Below are 13,387 nucleotides of genomic sequence, written 5' to 3'. Positions count from 1 at the left end.
GGTAGTGGTTGAAGGAATAAATGAATGAATGAATGCTGGTAAGGAACTCAAGTTGGGGGTAAAGAATGGCATGGGGAGAGGCTGTGAAATGCGCACTCTGGTGGCTGAACACACAGGGGTCATGGGTCACAAGTGTTCCCAGAGGGGACCCATGCAAGTTCCATGGGTGGCTGAGATAGGATTTTAGGTGGGCACACACTTTTCATTTAAAGCATATTTCTCTTCACAGCCATCTTGACTATAGAAATTCTAGCAATAATGACATTTTCCACTTGGAGTAGTATCCAAATTGTTCTCCACCCCCCTCCCAAATGGTTACACACACACACACACACACACCACTTTCACACATGGTAACAGTGATGAGGTGAAGAAGTTAAGGCCTTGTTCAGGAAAGAATGGGGTAGCTAACTCTAAGGGGACAGGGAGGGGGCTTCTCAATATCACGCCAGAAAGGGAGAGTTGGTCAAGAAGTCGTAAGGTCGAGTGCAGACTCAGGAGCATACCCTGTTTTTGTTTTTTGGTTTTAAAGATTTTATTTATTTATTTGACGAGAGACACAGCAAGAGAGAGAACACAAGTGGGGGGGGGGGGAGAGGGAGAAGCAGACTCCCCTGCCGAGCAGGGAGCCCGATGCCGGGCTCCATCCCAGGACCCTGGGATCATGATCTGAGCAGACGCCTAACGACTGAGCCACCCAGGCGCCCCAGGAGCATATCCTGTTAGGGAAAAGGAGAGACCCCAGAGAGGGTCCTCAATGAAGCCGGAGAGCAGGGGAGGTCAGACAGGGACTGCGCCGGAAGGGCCTTGCTCTGGGGAGCCTGACTTGACGCGCAAGGCCGAGGAGCCATCATGAGCCCTCCTAGTCTAGAACTCTCTCTGCCCGCGGTGTTGAGCGTGGGCGGTAGAAGCGGCTTCAGCATCAGACAGGCTCCTGTGCGGGGCTCTGCTCCGCCTCCCCCAAGGCAAAGCACTTCGTCTCGGCTGCCTGAATTCCCTGCTCTGAAAAATGGGCACGAAGCTATGTAGACCTCGTGTTCTGGGGACGAAATGAAGCACCCAGCCGAGTACTTGGCACACAGGAGGCGCCCTTCCCTGTCCTTCCAGGGGCAGGGACACAAAGTTCTGAGGTTAGAGTCACAGGATTAGGGAGCAATTCGGAGCTGGCTGCAGTGGTGAGACATCTCCGAGGGAGCTGGAGGACGCGGCTGCCCAGCGGACACGGGGACCACTGCGGGGAGGGCGGAAAGGAACCCGGCTGAGGCGAGGCGCACTCTCCGCGCCCGGAGCGCATTTCCGGCCCGGCCCGGGCTCCCTTCCCAGGCGGGTCCTCCTGGGCACCTTCCGGGGCGGACCCCGGGGCTCCGGCTCTCCTCCGCAGGCCCGCCAGGGGGCGGCACGGCTCCGGGGGCCCGCGCCCGCCTGGCCCGCCCAGCGCCCCCTCACCTCCTTGCCGGGCTGGGGCCCAGGCGGGCGAGACGTGCTGGAGCCCCGGGCCGGCGGGCCTCCCTCCGCGGCGTTCCCAGGCGGTGCAGACGTTAACTCATGCCTGCCCGCAGGGAAGGAGGCGGCCGGCCTCCGCCCCTCTCCCGGGGAGGCCGGGCGGCTGGCAGGCGGCCCGGGGAGAAGCGGGGAACGCGCGCCCGAGCCGCTCCCGTCCTCCGCTGACCCAGGCCGGGCCGCAGCTCCCCGCGGGATTCCTCTGGGCCGAGGGTGGCGTTCGCAGCCCGGCTCTCATCGCTGGCGCCCGGGCTGGGCGGCCGCTCCCCGGAGCACCTGGGGCCGGGGAGGCGGCCGGGGAGGCCTCGCGTGGGCAGGGGGGAGGCCACGTCGGCCCGCGGGCCGGGCGGGGGCCGGCGCTCGTGGGGAGCCAGGCCCGACCTGGGATGAGTCAGAAATCACCTTGTTTAATTACACATTCCCGAGGCCGCCGAGTGCGATAGGGGCCTTTTGAACTTGCCAATTAGAGATGAAATATCACCTTCTAATTTAGACGGGCTTAATTCCGTCAAGCAGAAATAGCAACAGCCCCGGGCTCGGAGATGGGATATCAAGTCTCCTTTCTGGCACGTCTGGGGTGGCGCGGCCAGAGCCAGGAGGAAGGGCACAGAGGCAAGGGGACTGGGAAGCAGCCGCTCCTCGCGCTCCCACCCTCACCCCCGTAGAGTGGGGGGACGCGATGCGGAGTGGGGAGCTGCCGGCCTGCGCCTCGAGGAACGGAAGGCCCCTAGGGCAGCCCACCGGGCTCCGGATTCCCGCATGCTTCTGACCTGCAGACGCTTTCGCAGGGGCTTAGAAGAGGGGACTGGATCAGGGAGTCTGGAAGGCCTTCCGGAGGAAGGAAGAGAACGTCTGCCAGGCAGAAAGAATAGGGTTTGCGTTGCTGGAGGGAAGCAGGAAAAGTGGGCAAGGGCCCGAGTTGGAAGGGGCGTGCTAAAAGCCTGTTTTGCTGCGTAGGGAGTGGTTAAGCAGGGGATCTGGAGTTGAGTCCCACTGCCCGAGCTCCCCAACTTTCCAGTAGTCACTTAGGCTCACCAAGCTTCAGTTCTCCAACTGTAAAGTGGACTAGAAAATATTCTCTGCCTCACTGGATTGCAGTGAGTATTACATGAAATAATACACGTAAAGGGCCTCGCCTGTGGAAGCCAGTCAGTCTTAGGTAGTCACTGTGCTGATGAGGGCAGCACTGTCCAATAAAAATAAATTTTCTAGTTAACCACATTTTTTAAGGAAAAGGAAGCAGGTGAGATTAATGTTACCATATTTTATTTGACTCAGTATATTCAAAGCATCATTTCAATATATAGTCAATATAAAATAATGATTAATGAGATATTTATATTCCTTTCTTGTGCTAAGCCCTGGAATCTAGTGTGTATGTTACATTGATAGCACTTCTCAATTTCTATTAGCCACATTTCAAGTGTTTACTGGCCACCTAGGGCTGTGCACTGGCACAGGATTGGGGCTTTGTTCTTAATCCCTTTCAGCAGAGAGTCCCCACTTTACCAAAAAAAAGGGTGGGGGACAAAATGTTGCTTAGAACCCCATTATGTATGAGAGGGATGAAGCTGCTCTGAAGTTCTGCTAGATCACCTCTCCCCACACCCCCTCCCTGGTGGCATTCCCCTCATCACCCCTGCCCCAGCACTTTGAGACCCTCTGCTCTGGGCACTTGGCTGCTAGGCAAGGTTGTTAGGAAAGGTGGCAACACTTGGAATCTGGGCTTCACAAATTTGCACAGTGCATGCATCATGTCACCCCAGTAGGTCCCCACCACTCTTTGAGGCAGGCAGGGGCATCATACTTTCTACCACTGGTGATAGACTCAGTCCCAAGTTATCTGATTTCAGGGTGTCACATCTCCCATCCCCACCCCCAACATCCCACAGTCTCCCTGGATGGGTTCCCTCAGGTGACCATCAGGCAGTAAGATGAGCTGACAGTTCACCCAGACCCTGAGACCCAGAAGTCACCATCCTCACTAACGTGAAATGATGCATACACTGTACCAGGCCCTAGGATAAGCACTTTATATTTCTTGTCTCCTTGAAACCTCATAACCAACCTGTGAGGCACTAAGAATTATTAGTGCCATCTTTAAAAAAGGACATTCAGGCCCAAAGACATTAAGCAGCTTGCCCAAGGACACACAGCCAGGATGTAGTAGTGCTGGGACCTGAACCTAGGGCTCTTGATGGCTGTGCTACATGCCAGAGCATGGGACCTCCTCCAAGTTTATAGTTATTCCTCAATGACATGGTGTGCCAAGATTTTCTGGAAATTAGACTTATATTCTTTACAGAGGCAGCTTGGGGTAATAGAATAGTTTTGGAGACTCACTCTGCCACTTACTGTGTCTGAGCCTCAGTGACTTCAACTGTAAAGGGGACCAAACCAGATGATTTGTTATGTGCCAAGCCTACTCCCTTAGTAAGTGGGAAGAAGATTGATTCCTCATGGAGAGAGTTTTACTTTTAGAAGCCAGCACCACTCCCAACATGGCTCCAAGACAGGATCGTGGCGGATTTTACCCCTTCAGCTTTTGATAGCACAGGCCTGATGCCCACCCACCCACAGTACTGGGGTTCCTGTGTTACCCAGCTCTGAAGGGCCAGTCATCTTGGAGTAGAACAATACGATTGGAACAGCAGGCCCCAGGCCACCGAAGGTGGTCCACGAGAACCAGGTGGGAGAGACCAGAGGCCAGGTGGGGAACTTTAGCCCTGAGCAAGACCTTCCTTTCCAGGCTGGAAACTGAGGGGGGCTGTCTCAGGACCCCTCAGCACAGTCCATCCACCTAGGCAAGCTCAGGAATGGAGGGAGTTTGCCCCAACATGCTTCCCAGGATGGGAGGAATGAGGCCTCTTTCCAGAGGCACAGACTGTGAGTTGAGGTGAGGCTTCTGGAACCTCCCTGGCTGGAAGATGAAGCTGGCTGGAATGTGTGCAGGCTCCACAATGGGAGGCAGCAGAACTTAGAAACCTAGGTTTTGAGGGCCCAGGCCTCAGAGGGCTATGGGTGAGCAGCTGCAGTGCTCCTTTGTGTTGTCACCCCAAAAGGTTTTTTAGCTCGGGGATACTTGGAGGTAGGGGTTCCAGAAGTGAGGCAGTACATTCTCCTGCACTCTTTCATGGTAATTTCACACGCACTCAGACATACTCTGTTTCCCCCAAAGTGGTGTAGGGGAGCGTTTGTCTCCTAGAGGCAGCCACAGACTGAGGGAGCAGCTAGACCTGGGCTGTGTCACCCCAACATCTCTGCCCAGGCTCCCTCTGAATGGCTCTCTCAAGAACCCCACCCCAATCAAACCAAGGTGAAATTTCCCCCAATATAAATCAAGCTGAAGTGTTTTTTGAGAAAATGGTTGTAGCTAAACATTTCATGTTTAGCTACTGAACCTGAAAACCCAGCTGCCCTATCATCTACTTTGTCCCAAAGGCGGGGCTAGGTCCAGGTTCAGCAAACACATGTGATTGAAGCATTTCAGATGTCAAATCCCTGGTCAGAGTGCAACTGAAAGCATCTTCCAGTCAAGGCCAAGTTGACCCACTCCCACCCCCTTCCCGGCCCAGGGGACCCAGATATGAGGCTTGCCTGGCATGCCCGCCCCCATTCCCTGTCTTCTGCAGGCTTCTGGAAGCCAAGGCCTGGCCGAGCCCCACCCCACACAGCTGCAGATATTTATAGCTATGTCCCTTTCCCAGCCTTGTTCAAGCTCCCGAGGGCTCTGCTCTGGTTGCTCTTTATCTCCCTTGGCTCCCTGCTGCAAATTCAAATCTGGGGCATCAAGAAGTTCAGGAACGCGTCCTCCATAAAAATTGGAATTGTACCGCTCTAATATTAGAGTCACCTTTTAGAGTTTTCTGGCTGGGGTGGGGCAAGTTGGGGGAAATGAATTCCTGATACATTTTTCTTTGGCTATTTTTGGCTTGCAGTGCCGGCATCTACCTACAGCCCATCCCCGGGGGCCAATTATAGTCCAGCTCCCTACACCCCCTCACCTGCCCCTGCCTACACCCCCTCGCCTGCCCCCACCTACTCCCCTTCTCCGGCACCAGCCTATACCCCCTCGCCAGCCCCAAGCTATAACCCTGCACCCTCAGCGGCCTACAGTGGGGGCCCTGTGGAGTCTGCCAGCCGCCCCCCATGGGTGACAGATGACAGCTTCTCTCAGAAGTTTGCCCCTGGCAAGAGTACCACCTCCATCAGCAAGCAGACCCTGCCCCGAGGGACCCCTGCCTACACCCCGACAGGGCCCCAGGGGTCTCCCCTGGCCAGGGGCATCGTTCAGCGGGCTGAGCGTTTCCCAGCCAGCAGCAGGACTCCGCTCTGTGGCCACTGCAGCAACGTCATCAGGTATGGTCTGAGCTGGGGCACTGGGAGAGCAGGGGTGTGGGGTTCTTGTGCACTGTCTGAACCCTGTGGTAGGGCATGGGAGGTGAGAGGGAGGGCAAGAGTAGGGAGAAGGCTCCCTGCTGGGCAGCCTCAGGCTCCTCTGGCTTGCCACCTAGTCTGACCTTCTTTGAGCTTTGGCTTCCATACCTGTGTGACACCCACTTCTCCGGGAGTCGGGAGAATTCCATGAAGTAAGTGGGTGAAGCTCCCAGCACGGTGCCTGGTGCCAGGACCTCCCCCTCGGGCTAAGGCCGGGTTCTGGGAATCGTAGGTCTTGTTGTCAGGTTTATTGGGCATGTTGCAAGCTGGCTGACAGTGCTAGTTTTGACCCAGCTTTCCTTTAGCGTTCTTTCTGGGTCTTTCCACAGACAGGCCAGTGTTGCTCAGGGCTTTGGTGGGCATCTGCCACCCTAAAAGGAAAACAAGTCATTTCACAGACGTAGGTGACACTTGTTTGGACATAGTATGTTTATAGGATGTGTGTGTTAGGGAGGAGGGCATATATATGTGATAAATACACTTTTACTTAAAAATAAGGTAACACATGCTCATTAAAGAATAATTAGAGAGTTCCAAAAAGTAAAAATGAAAATGTACCACATTTCCTCGTAGTCCCACTGCTCTGACTGCTAATCTGGATCTGGGCTACCCAGGCGGTACTAGCCCTGTGGCCTTGAACAACTTACTTTACCTCTCTGTGCCTCAGTTTCCTTATCTGAAAGCAGATACCATAATCCTACTTCTTAGGATTGTTGTAAGCGCTAACCAAGTTAATCCATGCACATTTCTTCTTAAACAGTGCTGGGCACAGAGTACACACTCAATAAAGGCCAGCCATTGGCATGGTCATCTTGGCTCTTCTTGTTACAATATTCTATAATACACTTCCCTCGTCCCCTACCTGGAGATATTTGAGTTGCTTCCCTGTTGTTGATGAAACAATGAATATCTTTTTGCATAGAGCTTTATCTGAATTTCACATCAGTTCATTAGAACAGTTACAAAAGTCAGGGTTATTGGGTCAAAGTATGAAGAGTTTTGGGTGTCCTGAAACATCTGGTCTTGAGCTTTTGGGGCTGCCTTAATAGGTGCCATTCTCTGCTTCCCCAGGGGCCCCTTTCTGGTAGCCATGGGCCGTTCCTGGCACCCGGAAGAGTTCAACTGTGCCTACTGCAAGACCTCCCTGGCCGACATGTGCTTTGTGGAGGAGCAGAACAATGTGTACTGCGAGCGCTGTTACGAGCAGTTCTTTGCCCCAATCTGTGCCAAGTGCAACACCAAAATCATGGGGGTAAGTGGGCAGCATCCCTCTCCTCTGACTCTTGTCTTTTCCCCAATCTTTCTCCCTCCCCAAGGTTGTGGGGGCCTGTTAGGAAGCCAAGAAGTGGCTGCTAACAGAGAGAGAACAACTTTCCATCCTACAAGGGAGTTGGTTTGCCACCAATGAGCTAGGGAGCGAAGGAACATGGAGGGAGAGATGATGACTTGCCTCAGCCACATGGCTCAAAGTGTTGGTGGAGCTTCTGCAAAGCAAGTTATTGCTTCATAGACTGACCTCGCCACGCACCCACATGTGGCCTTGACCCCTCCATGCTCCTTTGGTAAAGCAGCGGTAGTAAGCAATACCCCCCCCCCAGCTTTGAGGGGAGGGTTCAGAATCACAGCTAATGTAACCACCTCTCCGATGATTTTGACAGAGAACCTGGCACCCAGCAGGTGCTACATGAGTGTGAACTCCTCTGTCACCCCTGGGCCTTTCCTCAGCATGTCCAAGACCCACCTCCTGGGCTCTCCTGCCCTGTTCCCTGTTGGGATGCTCCGGCAGTAGCCAGGGCCTGGTGAGGAAGAGGGGGCCCAGCTTCCTCTCTCCCCTGAACCTCTTGGCCTGAGCGGAGGCTCTTTCCCCCCAGGAAGTGATGCATGCCCTGAGACAGACGTGGCACACCACCTGCTTCGTCTGCGCAGCTTGCAAAAAGCCCTTTGGGAACAGCCTCTTCCACATGGAAGATGGGGAGCCCTACTGCGAGAAAGGTAGGACCGCTATGCTGTGGGGAGGCCCCAGAGTCCTGGAGAAAGGAGCAGGTACAGGAAGCTCCTGCCTGTGTCCATTCACATGGAACCATCAGGAGGCTCCAAATGGCAGAATCATGCTTTCCTGGGGTGGGGGCTGGGTCTATGGCTTTTTTTTTTTTTTTTTTAACACATTCGACCTCAGTTCCCTTCCCTGCACCACATATGTGGATCACAGGTTGGCATCTTGTAACCACTTGGGAAACCTTTCAGATGATTATGATCTGGAATCTGAAAAGGCTTTGGCTTTGGACTTTCTCTTAGGTTCTGTTCCAGGCTCCACCTCGGGCTGGCTTTGTAACCCCGAGTGAGTTATTAAACTTCTCTGAGCCTCACTTCCCTCATCTGTACAAAAGGGCATATAAACACCTGCCTCATGAGTTGTGAGGATTAACCAGAGAAAGTGTGTAAAGCACCAAACATGTGAAAGTCCCTTTCCCTGCTCCTCTGATGTTCCTTCAGAGTCCTGTAACCACCCCCAGCTGAATTCAGAGTTTCTCTCTTCCCCAAAATGCTGTTTTACCTTAAAACTTGGAGTAAATTATAAATTTTGAAGACAAAGCACTCTGTTAGAGAATCAGGTGTCCTGGCTAATTAGCCACTTCCTCACTCATTTATTCATAGACTGCCTCTTCTTTTTTTTTTTTAAGATTTATTTATTTATTTTAGAGAGAGAGAGCATCGATGAGTGGGGAGAGGGGCAGAGGAAGAGGGGGAGAGAGAGAGAGAAGCAGACTCCCTGGCAGAGCCAGCCAAAATCGAGAGTCAGGGGCGCCTGGGTAGCTCAGATGGTTAAGCATCTGCCTTTGGCTCAGGTCATGATCCCAGGGTCCTGGGATCGAGCCCCACGTCAAGCTCCCTGCTCAGTGGGGAGGCTGTTTCTCCCTCTCCCACTCGCCCTGCTTGTGCTCTCTCACTTTCTGTCAAATAAAAAAATAAAATCTTTAAAAAAAAATCAAGAGTCAGACGCTCAACTGACTGAGCCACCCACGCACTCCCATAGACTGCCTTTTTCAGAAAAGGATTTGAGGGAGGGTCCAACAAAGTTACCATAGACGTGAAGGTTAAGACAATAGAACTAGAAAATCAGCACCAAGTAGAAGAGGGAAAAGCAAGCAGGCTGATTATGAAGAATAACAGAGCAACAGTGACTGGGCAGCAAATCTGTGGGCAAAAAGAGAAACACAGTAAGTTAGTTTACTTTAAAATCAGAAAGGAGAAAACATTTCAGTTCCTCCAGGGGAAAAGCAAAGCAAACAAAAACTATTCTCCCCTGACAACAAATTATAAAAGAAAAATTTCTTGCGTTCTTATATACGGGTGAGATGTCTTTCCAGCTCTTATTAATTGAATGACTTAGTTACTCAGTCACTCCGTGCCTCAGTTTCCATATCTTTAAAAGGAAGAAGATAAGCATCTCTTTTCCCTTCTTGTGAGTGTATGGTGATAATTGTTAGATAATTAGCAGATAATTGATAGATGTGTGTTCATGCCAATACAAATTGCTATTGTTGGGGCACCTGGGTGGCTCAGTCAATTAAACATCTGACTCTTGGTTTCAGCTCAGGTCATGATCTCAGGGTCATGAGATGGAGTCCCGTGTCAGGTTCCACGCTCGGTGCAGAGTCTGCTTGAGATTCTCTCTCTCCTTCTCCCTCTGCCCCTCCCCCTGCTCATGCTCTCTAAATAAATAAATAAATAAATAAATAAAATCTTAAAACACACACAACAAAAACAAATTGCTATTATTAATTGACTAAAAGCATTACAATTTCTATAATTTGTGTCTGAGGCTTGAAAAGTCCTCAGTACCCCCCCCAAATCTGATGGACATTTAGGTTGCTTCTGCTTCTTGGCTATTGTGAATACTGCTGCTATGAACATGGGCGTGCAAATGTCTAAAAGACCCTGTTTGTACTTCTTTGGAGGTATATGCCCAGCGGTAGGGTTGCTGGGTCATATGGTATTTCTATTTTTGAGGTTTCCACTATTCTGATAATGGCATTGCACCATTTTACAATTCCACCAGCAGAGCACAGGGTTTCAAATTCACTACATCTTTGCCTACACTTGCTATTTTGCTGGGTTTTTTATAGCAGCCCACTTAATGAGGGTGAGGTGGTATCTCATTGTCATACCTTGTCATCATTTTTATCAACAACTTGGAAGAAGACACAGAAGGGAGAATGTCAGAATGCCACGATCTAGACTCCAAAAGATTTCGTCAGCTGCCCTCGCGAGCTGACACTTTTACATATGATAATCTTGCACCTAAGTAAGAGAGCTAGGAGGGCCTGCCCCTGAGCAGTGCCCAGACCTGATGGGGCATCATGATCACCTGGGAAACTTTAAAGATATAGAAGATCAATTCCCAGATGTACAGATGCAGAATTTTATCACCCTACCCCCACCCATATGATTCTATATTCAGTTAAGTTTGAGAATCGAGGTATGATCCGAAGACCAGCAATATCAGGATTACAGAAATGCAGATCTTTGGGCCCCACCCCAGATCTGCTGAATCAGAAACTCTGAGGGGTGGGGCCCAGCAATCTGTGTTTCGCGACCCCTTGAGATGATTCTAACGTTTGAGAACCACTGTTCTCGGAAAGCAGTAAGCCCTTTTGCAACAGAGAGCACCTGTGATTTGATGGATGGAAATCCTTTTACAATAGCAATAAAATCCATTAAATACAGGGTACAAATTCAACTTGGGGCATAAGAGAGTTAGTCAAAGAAAATTATAAAGACCTAATAAGAGAAGTAAAGTAAGAAATAAATACATGAGGAACTAGATTATATTCATGGTGGGAAAGGCCCAAGCACAAACTTAATTCCAATTATATTCTCTCTCTCTCTCTTTTTTTTTTTTTTTGATAAATGATGAAATATGTGAACTTTAAAAAAAAATGTATTAGGGTCAAGACCGGTGCTACCAAATTTTAAAACAAAGTGGCAGTTCTCCAGATCATACAGAATCAAGTATAAAACAGAAAAACCAATCGGCAGGCCAGACTAGATGTTCAATTGTAAGAGCTTAATGTTAGTCTGCCCAGTGAGAGAAGGAAAATTACTATTTAGTGAGGTTTTCCAAACGATTTCTTTGTTTGTCCATTTATCCTTCATCCATCAAATGTGTGCCGGTTCCTGTGAGAGACACGGAGCATTAGGAGTGGGTCTCTGCCTTCAAAAACCTCAAGCAGACGCATCATCCTGTGATACGCCAGCACATCAATGGATAGTCAAGAGATGATTGAATGAATGAATGAATGAATGGAGGGAGGGGAAGCCCAAAAGAAGCCGTTGGGAAGGCCATCTCATCTCTCTCGGTTGGGTGGAAGATGAGGTCTTCCCAGGAGGAAGGCCTGGCCCACAGCATTGCAGAGATCCTGGTAGACAAAGTGGGGAGGGTTTTCCAAGCCCAGGACCTGGTTCATACACAGGCATGAGGTAGACGAGAGAGTCCAGGGCATCTGGAGACTGGGAGTAATGAGAGAGGAGTCAGAAGTGGGGTACAGGGCTTGCCCTCCCGTGGAGATGGGGTAGCCTATGGCCCTGTTTCTCACCCACACTAGTTCCTACAGAGCATGGAGTGAACCGTAAATCCACTCTAACTTTGTAAAGGAAGCAGAATGATGTTTTGAGTTCTGGTGAGAAATGAAGTATTCCATCAGAGACAGACCTCATAGACCGTGACATATAGAACAGCATTTGCATGACAAACCATAAGTAAACACAAAAGGGGAAACCGTACATTGGAAAATATATGCAAGAGATATAACTTATCAAAGCTCAATGGCAAATAGATAACCAGAGACCACGTGAAGTCATGGAAAGAGGATGAACTTTGGAGTCCATTGAGGCAGGCTCCTTACTGCCGGTGTGATAGAACCTCGGCAGCCAGTTTCCTCGTCTTTAAAATGGGAATAATTATTTCTTCCTACAGCTGCTGTGAAGATTACCCAGGAAACTTAGAAAAGCACTAGTATTGGACTAGTGCCGAGTAGGCACTGGAATCACGTTTCCTTCTCTCCTTCCATCCTTTATAAAGACATTCACAATAAGAGCCAAGATTTTTGAGTATCTGTGCCAAGTACGTTCACGTAGGTTATCTTATTGAATCTATACAACAACCCCACAACTTAGGTACTGTAGTTACTCCCATTCTACAGATAAGAAACCGGAGACGCTGAGAAGTTAGGTGACTTGCCCCAAGTAGGAACAATTCTCGAACAGAGCTAGGACTTGAGCTCAGTGCTTTTGTTCTTCAGAACCCAAGTCCATAACCCCCCATGGCACGCTGCTTCTTAGCATGTGGTCTAAGATGGAGAACAGGCGTGCTGTCCACAAGGATATCTGAGCAGAAACGTGGAAGGTGTGAGGAGAAGCCCACTGTGGCAGAGCTGTGGAGAGACCAGTACACTTCTAGGGGAATGAAGGCTTTGTAAGAGGCGTCAAACTTCTCTGAAAGAATCTGGAAGAGTTCTACGCGGAGTACAGTAGAACTGCTTCTCCCTGAGGCCCAGGGAAGACAGCTCCTGAGTTGGAGTTGGGACCCAGACCACTCAGCTGTGTGTCTCAGCTGTATGACGCTGGCGAGCCTTGGCTTCCTAATCCACAAGATAAAATAAAACAGAAAAATAATTATAGTTCAATCTCTGAGGGATTTTTTTGAAGATTAAGTTCATTCGTTGATTTATTGATTCACTGGTTCATCCATTCCGTTATTCATTCTGCACATATGTGTTGGGTATTGACTTGTGTCCCGGGCACTGTGTCGAGGGTGGAAAGAAAACAGTACATACTAATCCACAGATCATGACATTGAGATTCTAGTAAAGAATACCATCTATGCGAGAATGCTTGGTGAACTGTAAAGCATTATACAAACAATACATGGTATTATTATCTCTTCGGTGAGGCAGGGAGGGGGACAAGTCTTAACATAGTAGCTCAAATATTGTTTCTAGTAGTGAAACTTTGTTATGAACACAAATGCCCAATGACAGAAGAATTGCCAAGCAAAGAACGTACTGTAGTACTCCTAAAAACATTAAGGGGTCTCCTTCTTCCAAACTAAGCATAGCAATTGGGAAATGTGATTTTTTTTTTTTTTCTTTTTTGGGATTGGTCTGTTTGGGCTATAAAGGGTGATAGAGGCAGAAGAGAAAATCACCCTGTAGAAAGAAAGTTAATGACAGATCTGGAAAGTGTTTGTAAATTAAACCAGTACAGAGTGGTAACTAAGCCTGAATCCATACAACACCAGTGCAAATTACTGAAAAGAAAAAAACACAATGATATAACTGAGCATTTTGTCTGCAAGATGAGAAGTAACCAGTTAGGTCATACCCACTGCCCCAGCTCCGTGATTTGCGGTGTGGTGTCATTGTTGTGGCATTGTGTCAGTGTGTCCAGG

General features: G+C 49.9%; 1 protein-coding gene across 5 annotated transcripts in view; it reads left to right on the top strand.

The window, feature by feature from the left end:
• The window catches only part of LDB3 (LIM domain binding 3), a 58,843-nt gene that overhangs the window by 39,666 nt on the left and 5,790 nt on the right, over positions 1–13,387 (top strand). For all 5 annotated transcript variants that reach the window (XM_088020187.1, XM_028098693.2, XM_088020186.1 and 2 more), the window contains 3 exons: positions 5,439–5,859; positions 7,009–7,189; positions 7,809–7,929. In XM_088020187.1, the coding sequence (XP_087876313.1) occupies positions 5,439–5,859; positions 7,009–7,189; positions 7,809–7,929 (723 nt within the window). The remainder of the gene's footprint in view (positions 1–5,438; positions 5,860–7,008; positions 7,190–7,808; positions 7,930–13,387) is intronic.

Source organism: Eumetopias jubatus, unplaced genomic scaffold, assembly GCF_037043125.1.
Source record: "Eumetopias jubatus isolate StellerSeaLion01/CBP00866 unplaced genomic scaffold, mEumJub1_p1.0 scaffold_17, whole genome shotgun sequence".
NCBI classification, from domain to species: Eukaryota; Metazoa; Chordata; class Mammalia; order Carnivora; family Otariidae; genus Eumetopias; species Eumetopias jubatus.
The sequence above is the reverse complement of the archived record's forward strand: the minus strand, read 5'-3'. Positions and strand labels throughout refer to the sequence as shown.